Here is a 19,176-nt window from a genome sequence, read left to right on the forward strand (position 1 = left end):
ACACTTAGAAACACAAGCCAGCTGAGATAAAGCTTCTCCAGCCAGCAGCATGCCTTATCTGCACTGAGTGACCGTCTTCCTCCACAGGTGAAGATGACCACTGGAATGAACTCTCAACCACACAGCGGCACTCTATATGTTTTTTGTCCGAATAATAAACAATGCAGCTATTCCCTCCGCAAGGCTATTAAACAAGCTAAGCGTCAGTACAGAGACAAAGTGGAATCTCAATTCAATGGCTCAGACACAAGAGGCATGTGGCAGGGTCTACAGTCAATCACGGACTACAAGAAGAAACCCAGCCCAGTCACGGACCAGGATGTCTTGCTCCCAGGCAGACTAAATCACTTTTTTGCCCGCTTTGAGGACAATACAGTGCCACTGACATGGCCTGCAACGAAAACATGCGGTCTCTCCTTCACTGCAGCCGAGGTGAGTAAGACATTTAAACGTGTTAACCCTCGCAAGGCTGCAGGCCCAGACGGCATCCCCAGCCGCGCCCTCAGAGCATGCGCAGACCAGCTGGCCGGTGTGTTTACGGACATATTCAATCAATCCCTATACCAGCTGTTCCCACATGCTTCAAGAGGGCCACCATTGTTCCTGTTCCCAAGAAAGCTAAGGTAACTGAGCTAAACGACTACCGCCCCGTAGCACTCACTTCCGTCATCATGAAGTGCTTTGAGAGACTAGTCAAGGACCATATCACCTCCACCCTACCTGACACCCTAGACCCACTCCAATTTGCTTACCGCCCAAATAGGTCCACAGATGATGCAATCTCAACCACACTGCACACTGCCCTAACCCACCTGTACAAGAGGAATACCTATGTGAGAATGCTGTTCATCGACTACAGCTCGGCATTCAACACCATAGTACCCTCCAAGCTCGTCATCAAGCTCGAGACCCTGGGTCTTGACCCCGCCCTGTGCAACTGGGTACTGGACTTCCTGATGGGCCGCCCCCCAGTTGGTGAGGGTAGGCAACAACATCTCCTCCCCGCTGATCCTCAACACGGGGGCCCCACAAGGGTGCGTTCTGAGCTCTCTCCTGTACTCCCTGTTCACTCACGACTGCGTGGCCACGCACACCTCCAACACAATCATCAAGTTTGCGGACGACACAACAGTGGTAGGCTTGATTACCAACAATGACGAGACGGCCTACAGGGAGGAGGTGAGGGCCCTCGGAGTGTGGTGTCAGGAAAATAACCTCACACTCAACGTCAACAAAACTAAGGAGATGATTGTGGACTTCAGGAAACAGCAGAGGGAACGCCCCCCTATCCACATCGATGGAACAGTAGTGGAGAGGGTAGCAAGTTTAAAGTTCCTCGGCATGCACATCACAGACAAACTGAATTGGTCCACTCACACTGACAGCGTCGTGAAGAAAGCGCAGCAGCGCCTCTTCAACCTCAGGAGGCTGAAGAAATTCGACTTGTCACCAAAAGCACTCACAAACTTCTACAGATGCACAATCGAGAGCATCCTGGCGGGCTGTATCACCGCCTGGTACGGCAACTGCTCCGCCCTCAACCGTAAGGCTCTCCAGAGGGTAGTGAGGTCTGCACAACGCATCACCAGGGGCAAACTACCTGCCCTCCAGGACACCTACACCACCCGATGTTACAGGAAGGCCATAAAGATCATCAAGGACATCAACCACCTGAACCACTGCCTGTTCACCCCGCTATCATCCAGAAGGCGAGGTCAGTACAGGTGCATCAAAGCTGGGACCGAGAGACTGAAAAACAGCTTCTATCTCAAGGCCATCAGACTGTTAAACAGCCACCACTAACATTGAGTGGCTGCTGCCAACACACTGTCATTGACACTGACCCAACTCCAGCCACTTTAATAATGGGAATTGATGGGAAATGATGTAAATATATCACTAGCCACTTTAAACAATGCTACCTTATATGTTACTTACCCTACATTATTCATCTCATATGCATACGTATATACTGTACTCTACATCACCGACTGCATCCTTATGTAATACATGTATCACTAGCCACTTTAACTATGCCACTTTGTTTACTGTGTCTACATACTCATCTCATATGTATATACTGTACTCGATACCATCTACTGTATGCTGCTCTGTACCATCACTCATTCATATATCCTTATGTACATACTCTTTATCCCCTTACACTGTGTATAAGACAGTAGTTTTGGAATTGTTAGTTAGATTACTTGTTGGTTATCACTGCATTGTCGGAACTAGAAGCACAAGCATTTCGCTACACTCGCATTAACATCTGCTAACCATGTGTATGTGAGAAATAAAATTGGATTTGATTTGATTTGTGTCTATCGCCTGCAGCCCAGCCACCAGCAGATACACGCTAGTACCACTGCTTTCCACATCATATCCCAGGAGAAAAGAGAACAAGTGATTGGAGATTCTAGATTTGGAGCAGGTGTTCATTTCAAGCTCTCTCTGTGTTGCCAAGAGTTATGTGAGTTCCTCAGTGACCTGAGGTTGGTTAATAAAGGGTCCTCAGCCCTGTGAGGAAGAGGTATAACCTGAACAGACAGAGACACCCCCAGGAGTCCCATAGATAAAAGAGATCAGAGAGCTTTATGGACACAATGCAGACCAAAGGTACCATAATTAACCAATACTTCCCAAACAGGGGATGATAAAGGGCTTTGTAATCATATTAATAAAAAATAAAAAAACAATTCTGGACGTCAAAGCCACATTAAAAATGATATTTTCCCACCCCTTTTTTGTGGTCATCCATAATCTCAAATCCACTTGACTGCCAGATATTTCTTGTGTAATGTCTGAAGTGTGTGTAGGGCTAGCAGCTTGTAGTTCTAATGTCTGTTGCCTATTGTAAAAAAGTACATAATAGGTTAATGCAGTATACATTGTATATTAGTAGGTTTCCTAACATTAATTTCTGAATTTAATCAAGGGTGTATTAATCCAATGAGGTTGTGAATACCTTTTGAATAAGTCATTTTATTTCAAATAAAATATGTATTGTGTTTCACAATACAATACACATGCTACAATATTAATAACAATGGCCAAATCATATTGACAACAAATAACATCCCAACAGAATCCAAGAGCAAAGTTGGTGGTATTAATTAGATAATCTTTATTGAGGGCCATCTACTGAGAAGCAGACACAGAGAGACAGGAACAACGGGCTGTGGTCTGTACAGGGAAGAGAATGTGGACGGTTACAGGCTTTTAATCCAGTCCAGGTTTGGTCCTTTAGGGTCACAAGGGTGGCTGGGGACATCGTCCATCTTGCCATTGTTTCGCACAGGGACTGGGGGAGAGAGGAAAAAGGTTTTGTTTATACCACCAACTGTCTAGGGCCAGACTTAATGATTTGCTCATAATGGTTAAATGGCTTACCTGGGTAGTTGTATGGCACAGCTGCATTCATCATACCTGAGTACTTCGTTAAGGGACTCACTAATGGAACAGTAACGGCTGGGAAGAAATACATGAAATATCAATGATATGTTACACCAAGTGAACACACAACTCACTTCAGGGAGAGCTGAAGGGCAGTGCACACAAGTTTATTTGATGTGTATCATGTAATGTCAGAATCCATAAGGTGTAACTACAGTTGCATTTAGCATATTGTAAGATATGAGCATTACAACCTGGGATGTATACTTTGAGAGATGTACTGACCGAGAAGGCCAATTGCACAGGCGGCCAATACCACTGGCTCCTTATTCCATGCATTCTTCAGGAAGGCACCAATTCCTGGCAGGAGAAGCAAACAGACATTTATGTTACAGTGGGACAAATGCACACTGTGTTGTGCATGATCTATGATCCAGTGATTGATGAATGCATTAAGGATTTAGCTAGGTACAAATAGCTAGCCTGGCTAATATGACTTGAAACTACATGTCATATGCCCATTAGTTTGAGTCTATACAGTATTGTAAACATGACAGCATTGGGCAGATAAATACTGAAGATGAAGCTTGAAGATAAACCCTATCCAACTGCTCTGTTTACACCAGAGTACGCAGGACACAACGTTTGGGAACGTTCAGATAGCGTGTTTCTATGTACAACAAACATGCCTCTCTGACATGTAGAATAAGAATCACATCAGCTCTAATTAATGGGATTTCTATCTGCAAAGTTAGACAACTGAACGTGGCCCAGGTTTACGCTCAGCTCAGTCAGAAGAGAGCAGTGGAATGTGGAATGCAAGCGATTAAGATTGGAGATATTTAATGATGAAACTACTACATTCTGATTTGAGCTTTGACCTAAAAAAAAAAAGGTTAGGTAAAGAATGAAGTGGAGACGCGACATGCAGCTAAAACAAATCGGCTAACACTATATTGGTCCAAGGTCACATTATTCGTTTGGCATGGTAAATTAAAATATGCATACTAAATTAGAGTTAAATACAATATTTAGCTACAATTAATCATACACTAGCATTATTAGAACACCAGTGTTTGATTGACAGAGGGATCAAGCATAAAACGAAACAGCTAGCTCGCTAATAGCAAAGTTCACCCACCAGCCATGTTGCTCTTTGTAGTTTTGCCGGGCTGGGGAACATGGGAACTGTAGTCTACATAATGTCGTATAATTATTGCGCCAGTTGCAACAACACAAAAAGGTTGTTTGACAGCGTGAAATCTGCGGTGATGCATTGAGCGCTGCGGTCAATGGATCGGGTAAAATATGTTTAAAGTGTCAGTCAGACCATCCAGATACAGTAGTTAGTCGTAAATCTTCAAAAATGCTGCGCATGTTAGATGCTTTTCAGTAACGTCGTTAGCAAGTTAGGCTAACATTAGCTAGTCGAATGTGTTGTCATCTCTGTTTAATCGTTTTCAAGAGAAGCTCATGTTGAGTTGTGATTTCGTTAACCAAATCAAACTTAAGTCACCTAAATGTAGTTTTATTTGGGGTTGAGGAAGGTGTAACTTATTAGTTAACGCTGTCTGCAAGCAAATTAGTTATTATGGTAACTAGTTTTAACATGCCTAAAGATTAGCCTCACATAGGACGAGGCGTCCTTTAGTGTAGGGCTAAAGAAAATATGCTGTCAGGTTGAGTCGATAAATTAACCCTACCTGTTTGTCAAATGAAGTGTAGATTCGTGACACCGTCTAGGACGTGATTTATGAGGGGGTGAACGATCTTATTCCTCCTTCCACCCCTCACCCAGATGATGGAGGATTTCTCCGGACTGGCCCTGCCGCCTCTCTTTGGGGGCCACATCCTGGAAGCAGAGCTGGAGCCAGGTGGGGTGGAACTGGGCCCAGGGGAGGTAAGTAAGAGTTCTGAGTCAGACTATTATGAATCCAGTGGCTCGGTTGGTTGGAAATGGAATATGGTGCTAGAGCCGGGGTATTCAACTCTTACTCAATGAGGTCCAGAGTGTGCTGGTTTTTTGTTCTACCTGATAATGAATTGCACACCCCAGGTGTCCCAGATCTAAATCATTCCCTGCTTAAAAAATGGTGTGCTAAATTACAGTTTTTATCATTAGGTAGAGCTTGGCCCTGAGGTCAGTGAGTTGCTAGAGGGTAGAGGTCAAGGGTCAGGAGCAAGGCCAGAGCAGCAGCAGGAGGAGAGGAGAGAATTGGAGAAGAGGAAGTACCTGGCTTTGATCAAGAGGTGTAAGGAGATCGAACAGGTGAGTGACTGTGGGGAATCATTTGTGTGTGATTGTACGACCCTGCCAAGTGTGGAATTTTATTGTGACTTTACTATCGTATCTTCAGGTAGTGCTCTATTTAAGAACCAAGTTATATGGATGAGCATCTGTGAACATATAGTTTGCGTTTGGTAATGCCAGTGCACACATGTGGCATAAAGAAATGCATGGTAATGAATCCTTTCTAGGGTTGCAAAATGTTCAATGCATTTTCTGTTTTTCCAGAAATCCTGGTTGGAGGTTTCTGGATTTCCTGCTTATTCCCTCCTGATTCCGGGAATCCACCAACCAGGATTTTGGGCAAACCAGAGCATTTACTGACTGTTCCAGGAACTTTGCAACCCTAATCCTTTTACCATTTTCTCTGCAGGTGAATGAGAAGATCCTTGGTCGCCTTCACCAGGTTCAAAGACTAACACGTCACATGAAGAAAGAGAGAAGGTAAAAAATGACTGAAGCTCTTTCTGTCCTTTTCATTGGTTCATGTCTTTATCAGTCTATGGTCTATTGGCCTCTCCATTGCAAATACAGGCTAGCTCAACTACAACAGCAACTAAACTTTCCTACTGTAGGTTCCTAATGAAGACCCTCGATGCCCATGGAGATGACTATAGAAATGCACAGCTCACCATATCTCTTGAGGTGAGAATTTTATATATTCAAAAAGTGTTTCTTTAATAATAAACCAGCAGTTTCATGATATACAGTTATAGTATATTGAAATTTAATAATGAATCATTATTCTATCTTTCACCATTAACTTTGATGGTGATGCAGAAGATGTCAACTGGGAAGGTGCTGTTGGCATGAAACTGGAGAACTCTTCTGAAACTGAGTTTTCCCCCCACATACTACATCTTTATACTAAAAGCAACACTTGTTGTTTCAGGTAGAGTCTGGTGCCCATTTAGACATTGGCCCTGGAGCAGAAGATAATAGGCTGAATGACCTTCCTAGCTCCTCCCCCTCTGTCCCTTTCCAATCCACAGTGGGATCCAAGAAGAAGAGGCATCGAGTTCTAAAACAGGAGAAAGACCCACAGGTGTGTGAGACACACTCATAAACCTTGAGGGTGAAATTAACGTGCACTCCCAAACTAAATGAATGAACAAAGACTGTAGTGGTGACTATGTGCAGAGAAAGGTGACTGCTTCTCCTTTACACTGACAGTGCCTTGCGTATTCTATTCTGTGCATATGGAACAGATTGCACTGCAGCGTTCTCCAATCTGGCAGATGACAGATCTGTCAGTCTGTTTCCCTACAGTGGTTCTGTTGTTAACACCATCTTAACTCCTCTCCACAGACTGAAGCAGACATCTCCATGTTGGCAGAGACGCAGTTCAGTGACTTTCCCAGCCCAACCGCTTTGTCTCACTGATCAGGGGAATGGCCGGCTGCTAGTGGGAGGAGAAATGAGGCAGCATTCTGTTGCTTGGACTCCCACTTCCACAGATGTGATGTCACTGAAACACACACAGCCAGGGCTCTTTGGGATGTTCTGAAAGTTGTATTGAGCTTGAGTGCTGAAATGATGGAATAGGATGAAGCTACACTTGATCTAAGGTTCTACTATGAGGATGCTGTCTACAGAACCTTGCAGATGGAAATGAAAAACGTAGTGGATATGATTATCATTTAAGCACAACTACGATCTGTGGAAATGGCTGAAGGTCTTGACCATGGTAATCCACCCATTCTGATCGAGTAGAGCATGGATGGTCCGGTCCTTGCGGAAGTTACATTGACAGTACATGTATTGATGTGAACCTTTTATCAGGATACTCTGAACATGTTTTATGATTGTTTGTCGACTTGATGCGTACTAAATGTTCCATATAAAATGTTTATTCAGAACTTCAGGATTCAGTTTTTTATATATATTTTCCCATTGACCCATCAATAATCTGATAAACCAATCACAGAAAGTATACCTGCGGAAGTTGTCCAACGACGGTGGATAATTTGGTCCTATCATAGCTTGGAGGTAGGGTTTAGGGCGGAATCCACATTTTGTGGGTGGGATTTAGCTACCGTCCATCTTTGGTGTACTGTACAGCCAGATTGACGAAAAGAAAACAAAATTTGGAAGTAAAGAAGACTGGGGAAATAGTTTTAGTTCTAATTGAAAGAGAAACGAAAAGCCCAAACCCTAGGTAAATGTCTAAAACAAATGTGAATTTAGCTGGTTGACACAGTTTCCCTAATTTTCATAAATTACCTGCTAGCTAGCTAGCATTGTGATTGCAGTAGCTAGCTACATTTGCTAGCATTATAACAATTACCAACATAACGTCAAATGTGCCCGAAATATAATCGCAATATATACACTTCATGCATAATAATGCATCGAATAGCAATTGCATTGGAATGAGTTGTCGAAACCTGCAAAACAGCATGTGAATTGGCTACGTTCGCTAACTGATGAATGTTGCTGACATTTCCAGCGAGACATCTATTGAACTGTTTTACGATTGATGAAAATAGTGATGTACGCAAAAAATATAAGCATGTTAATTCTTTGCTAAACCAAGGTACATTTCGTTGCAAGTGTTTGTATTATCTGTAGCTAGTTGATGCTAGGAAGCTAGCTAGGGACTTCGATACAATGCAATCAATGTTAATTGTGTCTGTTTGTATTATGTTTTTAGCTAACGTTAATATGTTATCTCCTTCTATCAATGAAAGACGGTATGAGGACATTGTCGTAGTGAAGCCATGGCTGATAAGAGAAAACTCCAAGGTAACTGTAGCATAGAGCGATGATGGACGTAATGGACTGGACACTGACCTCTCACACTCTTTCGATTATCAGTTATTTAAATTATTTGATTAATCTTTGAGATTCAATGTAATATGTTAGTCCAGTAAAATAGATTGGCATATTTTCATAATGACCTCTTTCTTTCCTCTCCCCAGGTGAAATTGACAGATGTTTGAAAAAGGTAGCAGAGGGCGTAGAACAGTTTGAAGACATTTGGCAGAAGGTGAGGACTCCTTAACACTATGCATTGCATATTCACTGTGCATGAAACAATGATTTGTCTCCTATCAAACAAACTGATCTTTGTCACTTTGTTTCACAGCTTCACAATGCAGCCAATGCCAACCAGAAGGAAAAATATGAGGCAGACCTTAAAAAAGAGATTAAAAAGCTACAGGTAAAACTAATTGCCTACTAATAGTAAGAAATATATGAAGCTGTCTTAATATCCCATGTTGTCTGCTCACACTGATAAAGCTATGGGTCTTTACTTAAGTTTTAATTGTTGTTTTCTTGTCATCTCTCCTGCAGCGATTGAGGGATCAAATAAAAACATGGGTGGCATCAAATGAGATCAAAGACAAAAGGCAGCTAGTGGATAATCGCAAGGTCATAGAGACGGTAATACGCTCCAAAATAGCTTCTTTGTTTAACACTGATAGGAGAAAAGAGCGGATATGTCTCCACCATATTGTGTTTACCTTTCAACTAGGTCCAGGATAATACCAGTGTTGCGATACTCGTTAGTACCGTGGCAAGGAAACAAAACACGAAGGGGGGGTGAGGAGTAATTCTGTCACTAATGAAGCCCTGTTATGGGGAAAAACTTATTTTGATTGGCTGGTCCTGGCTCCCCAGTGGGTGGGCCAGGCTGCCAAATGGGTGGGCCAGGCTGCCAAATGGGTGGGCCTGGCTGCCAAATGGGTGGGCCTATGCCCAGCCATGGCTGCACCCCTGCCCAGTCGTGAAATCCATAGATTAGGGCCTAATTTATTTATTTCTTCTTATTATTATTTATTTCCTTATGAACTGTAGCTCAGTGAAATATTTTAAATTGTTGAATGACTAGGATATATAATAAACAGTAACAGCAGCATATGTGTTGAGTCAAAAGATTTAGTGCAAAAAGGATCAATGCAGATAGTCCGGGTAGCTATTGGTTAACTATTATTATCTTGCACTGACTATGCACACTCACAAGACTATATATACGCACTATACACTGAGTGTACAAAACATTAGGAACACCTTCCTAATATTGAGTTGTACCCCCTTTTGCCCTCAGAACAGCCTACATTTGTCAGGCTTGGACTCTACAAGGTGTCAGGGTTTCACAGGGATGCTGGCTCATGTTGACTCCAATGCTTCCCACAGTTGTCAAGTTGGCTGGATGTCCTTTGGGTGGGGGACCGTTCTTGATACACACAGGAAACCTTTTAGCGTGGAAAACCCAGCAGTGTTGCAGTTCTTGACACACTCAAACCGGTGCGTCTGGCACTTACTACCATACCCTGTTCAAAGGCACTTAAAGCTTTTGTCTTGCCCGTTGTCCCTCTGAATGGCACACATACACAATCCATCTCAAGGCTTAAAAATCTCCTTCCCTTCATCGACACTGATTTCAAGGGGATTTAACAGGTGACCTCAATAAGGGATCATAGCATTCACCTGGTCTGTCATGAAAAGAGCAGGTGTTCCTAATGTTTTGTACACTCAGACTATATACACATATAGTACACTGACACTCACACAGCCCACACACATACACTACATGCAAACGCATACCAACACAACACACTTTCACACTCATCATTTGTTGCTGCTACTCTGTTCATTATTCTTATTCTTACTATTATCTATTCTGATGCCTAGTCACGTTGCATTTTCTGTACACATCTATCTCAAGTACCTTGTTCTGTACCCCTGCACATTGGTCTGGTACTGGTACTCCCTGTATATACACTATATATACAAAAGTATGTGGAACCCATTCAAATGAACGGATTCAGCTATTTCAGCCACACCAGCTGCTGACAGGTGTATAAAGTCGAGCACACAGTCATGCAATCTCCATAGACAAATATTGTCAGTAGAATGGTCTTACTGAAGAGCTCAGTTCGTCACATTTCTGCCCTGCTAGAGCTGCCCCGGACAAATGTAAGTGATGTTATTGTGAAGTGGAAACGTTTAGGAGCAACAATGGCTCAGCCGTGAAGTGGTAGGCCACACAAGCTCACAGAACGGGACCGCCAATTGCTAAAGCGCGTAGCTCATAAAAATCGTCTGTCATTGGTTGCGACACTAACCATCGAGTTCCAAACTACCTCTGGAAGCAACGTCCGCACAATAACTGTTCGTCTGGAGTTTCTTGAAAAAATGTTCCATGGCCGAGCAGCCGCACACAAGCCTAAGATCGCCATTTGCAATGCTAAGCGTCGGCTGGAGTGGTGTAAAGCTCGCCGTCATTGGACTCTGGAGCAGTGGAAACACGTTCTCTGGAGTGATGAATCATGCTTCACCATTCGGCAGTCTGACAGACTAATCTGGGTTTGGCGGATGGCAGGAGAACGCTACCTGCCCCAATGTATAGTGCCAACTGTAAAGTTTGATGGTGGAGGAATATTGGTTTGGGGCTGTTTTTCTGGTTCAGGCTAGGCCCCTTAGTTCCAGTAAATTTAAATCTTAACGCTACAGCATACAATGATATTCTAGACGATTCTGTGCTTCCAACTTTGTGGCAACAGTTTGGGGAAGGCCCTTTCCTGTTTCAGCAAGAGAATGTCCCCGTGCACAAAGTAACGTCCATACAGAAATGGTTTGTCGAGATCGGTGTGGAAGAACTTGACTGGCCTGCACAGCGGCCGAATGGAAGCAAGTCCCTGCAGCAATATTCCAACACTAGTGGAAAGCCTTCCCAGAAGAGTAGAGGCTGTTATAGCAGCAAAGGGGGGGACCGACTCCTTATTAATGCCCATGATTTTTTAATGAGACGTTCAATGAGTAGGTGTCCACATACACATACTTCTGGTCATGTACTGTAGCTTCATTCTTGTGTATTTTATTCCTCCTGTGTTACTATTTTTATTATTATTTTTCAAGGGCCCGTAAGCAAGCATTTTACAAAAAGTCTACTCCCGTTGTATTCAGTGCATGTGACAAATACATTTTTATTTGACCAAAGGGTTTCGTCTGCTTATTTATTTTTTTTGCCATGGAAAAAATTGGTATCAATTTTGGTATCATCACAGCCCTACTTTCAACTCATCTCAGTGCTCATGGAGAGGGTATGCGATCCTGTCTGACATATCATCTGACATTCTCTCCTTAGCAAATGGAGCGGTTTAAGGTGGTAGAGCGGGAGACAAAGACGAAGGCCTACTCTAAAGAAGGCCTGGGGCTCGCCCTGAAAGTGGACCCAGCTCAGAGGGAGAAAGAAGAGACGGGAAACTGGCTAACGGTAACAGCCTCTGGGCCGTTGGTATTTTGACTCAAGCATAGTGGTAGTGTCTCCTGAACGATGGGTCGGGTGGATGGTTCACACTGGCTCTGCCTTGTTTTCTGGGTGGTGATCTGTTCTTCTTTTCCCCCATTCTCTCTTTTTCTCCCCCAGAATACCATAGACACTCTAAATATGCAGGTGGACCAGTTTGAGAGTGAGGTGGAATCCCTCTTCATTCAAACCAGGAAGAAGAAAGGAGAGAAAGAGGTCAGTCTCCTTCCATCTCATTCCCTATACATTAACTATTGCTGTGTATGTAGTTTAACTAAGCAATAAGGCCCAGGGTGTTGTATATGGCCAATATACCATGGCTAAGGGCTGTTCTTACCCATGACGCAACACGGAGTGCCTGGATACAGCCCTTAGCCGCGGTATACTGACCATATACCACAAACCCCCGAGGTGCCTTATTGCTATTATAAACTGGTAACCATAGTAATTAGAACAGTAAAAATACATGTTTTGTCACACATGCGGTATACAATCTGATATACCACAGCTGTCAGCCCATCAGTATTCAGGGCTCAAACCACCCAGTTTATAATAATGAATCAGATATTGGGTTGGATGATGTTGGTCCTAGACTCTGATCTAAGGTCAGTCTTGCATTTCCCCCTAAAAGGATTTGGGGAAGGCAAGTTGATCCGCCATCTGTGCCTAAGAAAGACTTCTACCTGCATTACAAAAGTCACCTGAACAGTTTATAACCACGTGTGCCTGTTTCTCTGGCTGTCTCGTAGAAGCAGGATCGCATTGAGGAGCTAAAGAGGTTTATAGAAAGGCATAGGTACCACATTCGCATGCTGGAGACCATCCTGCGCATGCTAGACAACGACTCGGTGCAGGTGGACTCCATCCAGAAGATCAAGGACGACGTGGAGTACTACATGGAGTCGTCACAGGACCCAGACTTTGAGGAGAACGAGTTCATTTACGACGACCTGGATCTGGAGGACATCCGTGAGTCGCCCATGGACAGCCAGGAGCTCGATGACGAGTCCTGGGATGATCATGATGATGATGCTCATGCTATCAGCTGTGGGTCTGGATGAATGGTCCCTCATGAACGTCTGTTGGGTCTGGGTGGATGGATGTTCTCTAATCAACATCTGTTAGCTGGGTTGACTGTCAGTTTAGAAGAGCTTGATCTGTGGTGTTTCTGTGGCTCTGGATGTTGATGATTGTTAAAAACAACATTTATATGTTAGATTTCTTTTTTGAAATAAACAGTAGCCTTTTCTCCCTGATTTATGCCCTTCACTCTTTCTCTCCCTCTCTCTCCCCCTCTAGCTGCAGCGCTGGTGGCCACCTCTCCAACGGGCTTGGGGAACATAGAGGATGAGATGTTCCTCCACTCGAGCAGCACTCCCACCTCCACCACCTCCTCTTCCCCCATCCCTCCATCCCCGGCCACCTGCACTGCTGTAAGCACATCTGCCTTCACTGATTGGTTGTTTGTATAGAAACTACAATCACTTACATAATCAGTATCATAAAAGTACATTGATACTTACACATGCACTGTTTGTGCTTGCATGTGTTCTGCAGGAGAACTCTGAGGACGATAAGAAGAGAGGGCGGTCGACAGACAGGGACGTTAGTCAGGTGAGACGAGCTTCTACAATATCATATATTTATAGCTCAATAGAGAATTGGATTTCTTCAGAAATTGGATTTCTTCAGAAATGTAGTTTCCCTGTTCTGTTTGTACTAAATTGATGCTGTGTCATTTTCAGTCTCCTGCGAAGAACGGCACTTCCTCCTTGTTGTTGTCCTTTTCCTCGTCCGCCAATTCCGGGTCCTCTTCTTCTTCCTCCTCTCTTGTCTCCATGGCCGCCGTTGTCGGAGGCAACCCTGGGGTTCCCACAAGCAACAGTCTAATAGGAAGCTTCAGCAGCGCCGTACAACAACATCAGCCTCAACCTCCACAGCAACCAGTACTGCAGCCACTGCAACAACCCCAACAACCCCAAACAAAACCTTGCACCCCCAGCCCACCCAGCCACCCCCTTCTCTCCACCGCCCCCTCTCTCCCCACACCCACCACACCCATCTCAGCCTCCCCAAACTCCCTGCCCCAGGTCTCGCCTGGTCATATCCTCAACTCCAGCCTAGGCCTTGGGTTGGGCCTGGGTAAAGTTGGCATGACGGGGACAAGCAGTGCCAACTCTATGTCTGGTCTGGGCCTGACTGGGATGTCTGCCTCTCTGAACACCATGGCAGGCCTGCTCTCTGGGTCCACCCATGCCCCTTACGCCCAGGCAGCCTCGTTGGGAGGCCTGGGTCTGAGTACCACTACCCAGTCCAGTGTAACAGTGGAGAGCTCCTCCATCCCCACCTCTTGCTCCAGTGGAGTGACCACCAACGGGGCTGGGACGGGCCTGGGCCTGCTGGGGTCCAGCCCAGCACACGGCTCCCTGACTGGGGGGATCCTGGGCCTGGTGCCTGGGCAGAGTGTGATCCCTGGGCCCCCTCTGATCCCTCTCAGCCCGGTTGGAGCTGCCCCGGGGGGGGCAGTGGGGATGATGGGAGGAAACGGAGGAAGCATGGGGCCAATCGGAGGAGTAGTTGGGTCGAACGCAGCCCCTGCCAGACCACCCAGTGGACTGAAGCAGAACGGAAGCACAAGTATGTTCACTGTCTGTGTGGCTGTCTGGGTTTGTCTGTTTCTTTATGCACCTTTTCTGAATGAGGGATTGAGCATTAGTAGTAATGTTTCCACCGTCTTTCCCATGGCTCAGGTTACAGTGCTGTGGTGGCAGAGAGCACAGCAGAGTCCGCCTTCAGCACACCCAGCCAATCACAGAGCAGCCAGTCTTCCTCGCTGACCTCCTCAGCCAGTCAGCCGTAAGTGATGTCAAATTCATCCAAGACCACAATCTGTTATTTTTTTAAGATGATAAAAATGTCCTTATGTCTTCTCTCTCCCTCAGTATGGACAACGGTCCCAGCCTCATCAGCTCCATCACCTTGCCCCCCAGCTCTCCGTCCCCCTCGTTTTCTGATAGTATCCCCGGTGGAGGGAGTCTCCTCAATGGACCCCACTCCTACACACAGGCCTCTGAGGGCCTCAAGGTGAGGGGAGACAGAGGGGAAGGACAGACAGATGTGAGGCTAAGAGATGAGCACTTTGTCCTGATGTTCTTAAATGGCCTCCTCTCCTACCACTGTTTCCCTTCGGCTCTGAGAGGTTTTATACAGTTCAACAGAGGGATGGAGACAGTTGGCCATTTAACAGTATGAGAACACAGAGTTTGGTGAACACTAGAACCACCACGGTAGCCATTTTGACCCAATTGTGGTTGTCTATAATACGAATACAACTTGGAAACAAACAAACTCACAAAAATACTGATAGTTTGGAAATTAACACAATTTTCAAAACTTTCTCAGCATAAGAAAAATAAATTCACAAAACTCCCACAACATTCACACCAAATTTTGTCAGCTATTCAGGAGATTTCCAATGATGAAGCATCTCCTAAATGACCTTGTTTCTGTTATTTCTTAGTTAATTAACATGTATAATAGCAGTGTAATAACGTTAGAATAACTGTAGAGACTGCCCTCTGTCCCCAGCTTCCTACAGACCTCCGTCAGATACTGATGGAGACCAGAATGTCAGCACAGGCCCCAGAGCCGCCAGGGGCCATGGCTACAGCCACTAACACACGAAAGAGAAAGCAGTGTCAGGTAGAGACCCACACACACACGGAAATATACACATTCATACTCGACTTGCACACACTCTCACTTCTAAACACATCCACAAAGCCACTAACACAGGAAACAGAAAGATGAAACAGATTTAAATACACACAATCTCTGACACAGACACGATTACACACCAAAAATATAGAAAGAAGGTTGAGGTAGTCAGATATCAGTGCTATCCAAAAACCATCTGTCACAGGGAAATTGACATTGCCAAGTGGCTGGATTAGTTCCTCCACCACACACCAAGAACATACAAGATATATGATTGAAGAGCCTGTATTTGTAAAGATTGTGTATAGTGTTGAATTAGTAAGGACTCCATGGGATCTTGAATTGGCAGGTTTATTTGGTCATTGTTGGTGCAGTCACTGTGGCTGGCCGTGGGGGTTCTAGTTGCAGGTAGGAGTGTGTTGCTTCACACCATACAGGGAATGGATGGTGGACTGGTACCAGGCTTCTACTAGTATCTCATGGTGGAAGAACTGTTGAATGGTGTATTGGTTTTCATAAATTCTGTTTTTATCTTTGACCCTTGCTTCCAAACTCTCCCTCATCCCACTCTCTCTCTCTCTCTCTCTCTCTCTCTCTGTTCCATCCATCTCTCCCTCCCTCCCTCAGGCCCCGGAGCCTCTGAGTTCTCTGAAGGCGATGGCTGAGAGAGCAGCATTAGGATCAGGTCTGGATGGAGAGATCCCCAACCTGCACCTCACAGACAGAGGTCAGAATCAACTCGATTAACAAGTTCCAAATCACATCTTTAAGGCATTACACAAATAAACATTCATGCAATTTTACAAGGCACGTGCCAGTTGCAGGTGACATAATTTCTAATTGTCTGTCTGTTGATGATATCCCCACCAGCTGTAACTCAACCAATCCCCTCCTGTCTCTCCTCAGACATCTTCTCTGGTTCGTCGGCTGCCCCCGGCACGCCCGCGGCCCCCCCAGCCCTCCCTGTCGGAGGTGAGCATCCCCCCTTCCCTGGGGGTGTGTCCCCTGGGTCCCACTCCGCTCTCCAAGGACCAGGTGTACCAACAGACCATGCAGGAGTCTGCTTGGACACACATGCCGCACCCCTCAGACTCCGAGAGGATCAGGTAACAACGCCCTCCGCTGGAATACTGGGGACACTGGGCTTTCTCCGAGGAGATATTAACATGCATGTCTGTGCTACTCTCTCCTGTAGGCAATACCTGATGAGGAACCCATGCCCCACCCTGCCATTCCATCATCAGATGCCCCCCCCCACCACTCAGACTCTATAGAGTTCTACCAGAGACTGTCCACAGAGACGCTCTTCTTCATCTTCTACTACCTGGAGGTAACACACACACCATCCCCTATCTGTCTGCTCTTGCCTTGTCACTGTAGGGTCCAATTGCTCAGTCTCCCCTTTCTGTGTTTCTCGTTTACTCTCTCTCAGGGCACTAAAGCTCAGTACCTGTCAGCCAAGGCTCTGAAGAAGCAGTCGTGGAGGTTCCACACCAAGTACATGATGTGGTTCCAGAGGCACGAAGAACCCAAGACCATCACTGATGAGTTTGAACAGGTGCAGTAGAACCTTGGTACCTCCTGTGCTGTTATTGTTGGAGGCAGCATGGGTCTGTATAGAACAATGAGCCAATGATGAGCCAACATATAGAGTGAGTGATTAATACTGTCCTCCTCCCTCAGGGCACTTACATCTACTTTGACTATGAGAAGTGGGGTCAGAGGAAGAAGGAGGGGTTCACCTTTGAGTACAGGTACCTGGAAGACCGAGACCTGCAGTGACAGAGGGAGGAGAAACGTGCTGCTGTTGACATTCCGAGACTGACCTAACTCCATGCTGTGGATAGAGATTGTGATGTGTAGTAGAACCCTGCTCCTAAAATGGAGGATGTTGTCTGTATAGGCAGCGTCTAATGGCACCCTACTCCCCACAGTGTACTACTCTGGCCCAAAGCCCTAGTAGTGGGGAATAGAACCCCCTACCTATAATGGTCTCTGGTCAGAAGTAGTGTACTAGGGGGGAGTAGGGAGTCATCACAGATCTGTGCCTGTCTGAACACTCAGTATGTGGCATTACATTAGGAAGCTCCATGCATGTTCCCCATGTTGGTTTTGTTTTTCTTTCTGTTTCAACAACAACAAACTCTGTACTGCCCCCAACTGGAGTATAGAAGCCTTGGACTAAACAACAACAAACTCTGTACTGCCCCCAACTGGAGTATAGAAGCCTTGGACTAAACAAGCAAACATATATTTGATTTGGTTACATGTGAAAAAAGCCCCATCTTGCTTGAATTGACTGTAATTAGTGGTTTAGAATGGAGACATACAGTTGTCTAGCTAGCCAGCAGACAGGGCTCCTTTTAAGATGTTATGATGCCTGTTGATTAAGTTCACTATTAGAGATAGTGAGTGATTATCAATAGTTTTATTGATGTTGTCTTGGTCGATAAAACGCTCTGATTGAGAATGACCACATGGCCTCTTCCTTTTGATGGGGATAGAGAGGCATTATTGGACATTGGATTAAATTGCTATGCAATTGAACTGGTCTCTGCCTCCCTCTCTCTTTACAAATAAAATATTTTAAAGTGTAACTGTGAAAGGAAACACATCGTCATTGGGGCATTATGTTTGTGAGATTAGCTAATAAAGGATTTGTACCTGAAAGAAGCAGAGTTGTGTTGACATGAAGTCTGCCTGATGTTCATGGTTTCTATACCATGAAGCACCAGCCACTATTGCCCTTCAAAGTAGAACTACTAGTGGAAGGATGAGAACAGAAATAGGAGATTTCCCTTTGAGTCGGTGTATATTTACTCAAATGGGTGTCAATAGTTCTCAGCCTTGCATGTAGTAATCTGTTCAACTCAATTTTATATCGTTTCCAAAAGACCCTTATTGAAACAAAAAACCCTGATTCTGCCATTCAGGGCTCTGTTCAATCCGTATCTCAGAAGTTCAGCGCGAGAGTTGAATAAAAATGTAATGTTCCCGCGTTGGCAGACTGCATTCATGATGAAATGCTGCACGTCGCATCAATCGGAATTACTTTTTTATTGCGCAATTTGTAACACTTCAGCGGTAGATTGAATAGAGCTTCATTCACTGCATTACATTTACTACTCGTTTATACCAAGTTAAATGATTTACTGTTTTCATAGATTATGAAGCATCAACCATTCAACCTAGAAAGTTCTGAAAAAGCTGTTGGTGAATTTAACTTGGTTAGATGGATGAATCAATTGTGTATGATTAAACTATCATGAGCGGTCTCCAGTGATTTGGAGGTTGTCCATGAGAGATTTCAGTTCTTTCCTGAAAGAGATTGGAGAAAGGAATCGAGAGAAGTTTAGTTTTGCCTTTTATAAATTCAATTTTTGGGCATTTGAGAAAGGGACGGCTGAAATGTGAATTTCTCAAGAAAATAAACTATTTACTGGCTGTTTTATAAAATTAAGTTATCACGTTTCTGCATGGGAGATGTCATGTGGGGGTAAAAACAGGATTGTAAAATTTC

The 19,176-nt window shown here is 44.7% G+C and overlaps 3 protein-coding genes across 4 annotated transcripts; 2 read left to right on the plus strand and 1 right to left on the minus strand.

Moving 5' to 3' along the window:
- Positions 1-3,107: 3,107 nt before the first annotated feature.
- On the minus strand, positions 3,108-4,605 carry LOC124005123 (NADH dehydrogenase [ubiquinone] 1 alpha subcomplex subunit 3-like). Its single transcript, XM_046314082.1, has 4 exons — positions 4,538-4,605; positions 3,682-3,756; positions 3,394-3,471; positions 3,108-3,304 (listed from the first exon to the last, which is right to left on the minus strand). Exons 1-4 carry the CDS (start codon positions 4,542-4,544, stop codon positions 3,213-3,215), a joined length of 252 nt encoding a protein of 83 aa, XP_046170038.1. The 5' UTR covers positions 4,545-4,605; the 3' UTR covers positions 3,108-3,212.
- Positions 4,548-7,542, plus strand: LOC124005122 (TCF3 fusion partner homolog). 2 transcript variants are annotated; one of them, XM_046314079.1, is made up of 7 exons: positions 4,548-4,697; positions 5,195-5,296; positions 5,519-5,665; positions 6,057-6,127; positions 6,259-6,328; positions 6,576-6,728; positions 6,992-7,542. In XM_046314079.1, exons 1-7 carry the CDS (start codon positions 4,689-4,691, stop codon positions 7,064-7,066), a joined length of 627 nt encoding a protein of 208 aa, XP_046170035.1. In that variant the 5' UTR covers positions 4,548-4,688; the 3' UTR covers positions 7,067-7,542. The 2 variants fall into 2 exon arrangements, with proteins under 2 accessions (XP_046170035.1, XP_046170037.1); XM_046314081.1 differs by having other exon boundaries at positions 4,570-4,697; positions 5,122-5,296.
- A 141-nt stretch (positions 7,543-7,683) lies between these two features.
- cnot3a (CCR4-NOT transcription complex, subunit 3a) lies at positions 7,684-18,332 on the plus strand. The gene is given in 20 exon segments (XM_046314083.1): positions 7,684-7,841; positions 8,374-8,428; positions 8,605-8,672; positions 8,772-8,846; positions 8,981-9,070; positions 11,778-11,906; positions 12,060-12,155; positions 12,689-12,908; positions 13,239-13,372; positions 13,497-13,553; positions 13,685-14,576; positions 14,690-14,795; positions 14,882-15,023; positions 16,284-16,383; positions 16,563-16,606; positions 16,608-16,762; positions 16,852-16,903; positions 16,906-16,986; positions 17,089-17,214; positions 17,340-18,332. Coding segments are annotated over 19 exon segments (2,691 nt in total). The 5' UTR covers positions 7,684-7,841; positions 8,374-8,403; the 3' UTR covers positions 17,439-18,332.
- The last annotated feature ends 844 nt before the right edge of the window (positions 18,333-19,176 follow it).

This window comes from Oncorhynchus gorbuscha, linkage group LG19, assembly GCF_021184085.1.
Source record: "Oncorhynchus gorbuscha isolate QuinsamMale2020 ecotype Even-year linkage group LG19, OgorEven_v1.0, whole genome shotgun sequence".
In the NCBI taxonomy this organism is placed as follows: domain Eukaryota; kingdom Metazoa; phylum Chordata; class Actinopteri; order Salmoniformes; family Salmonidae; genus Oncorhynchus; species Oncorhynchus gorbuscha.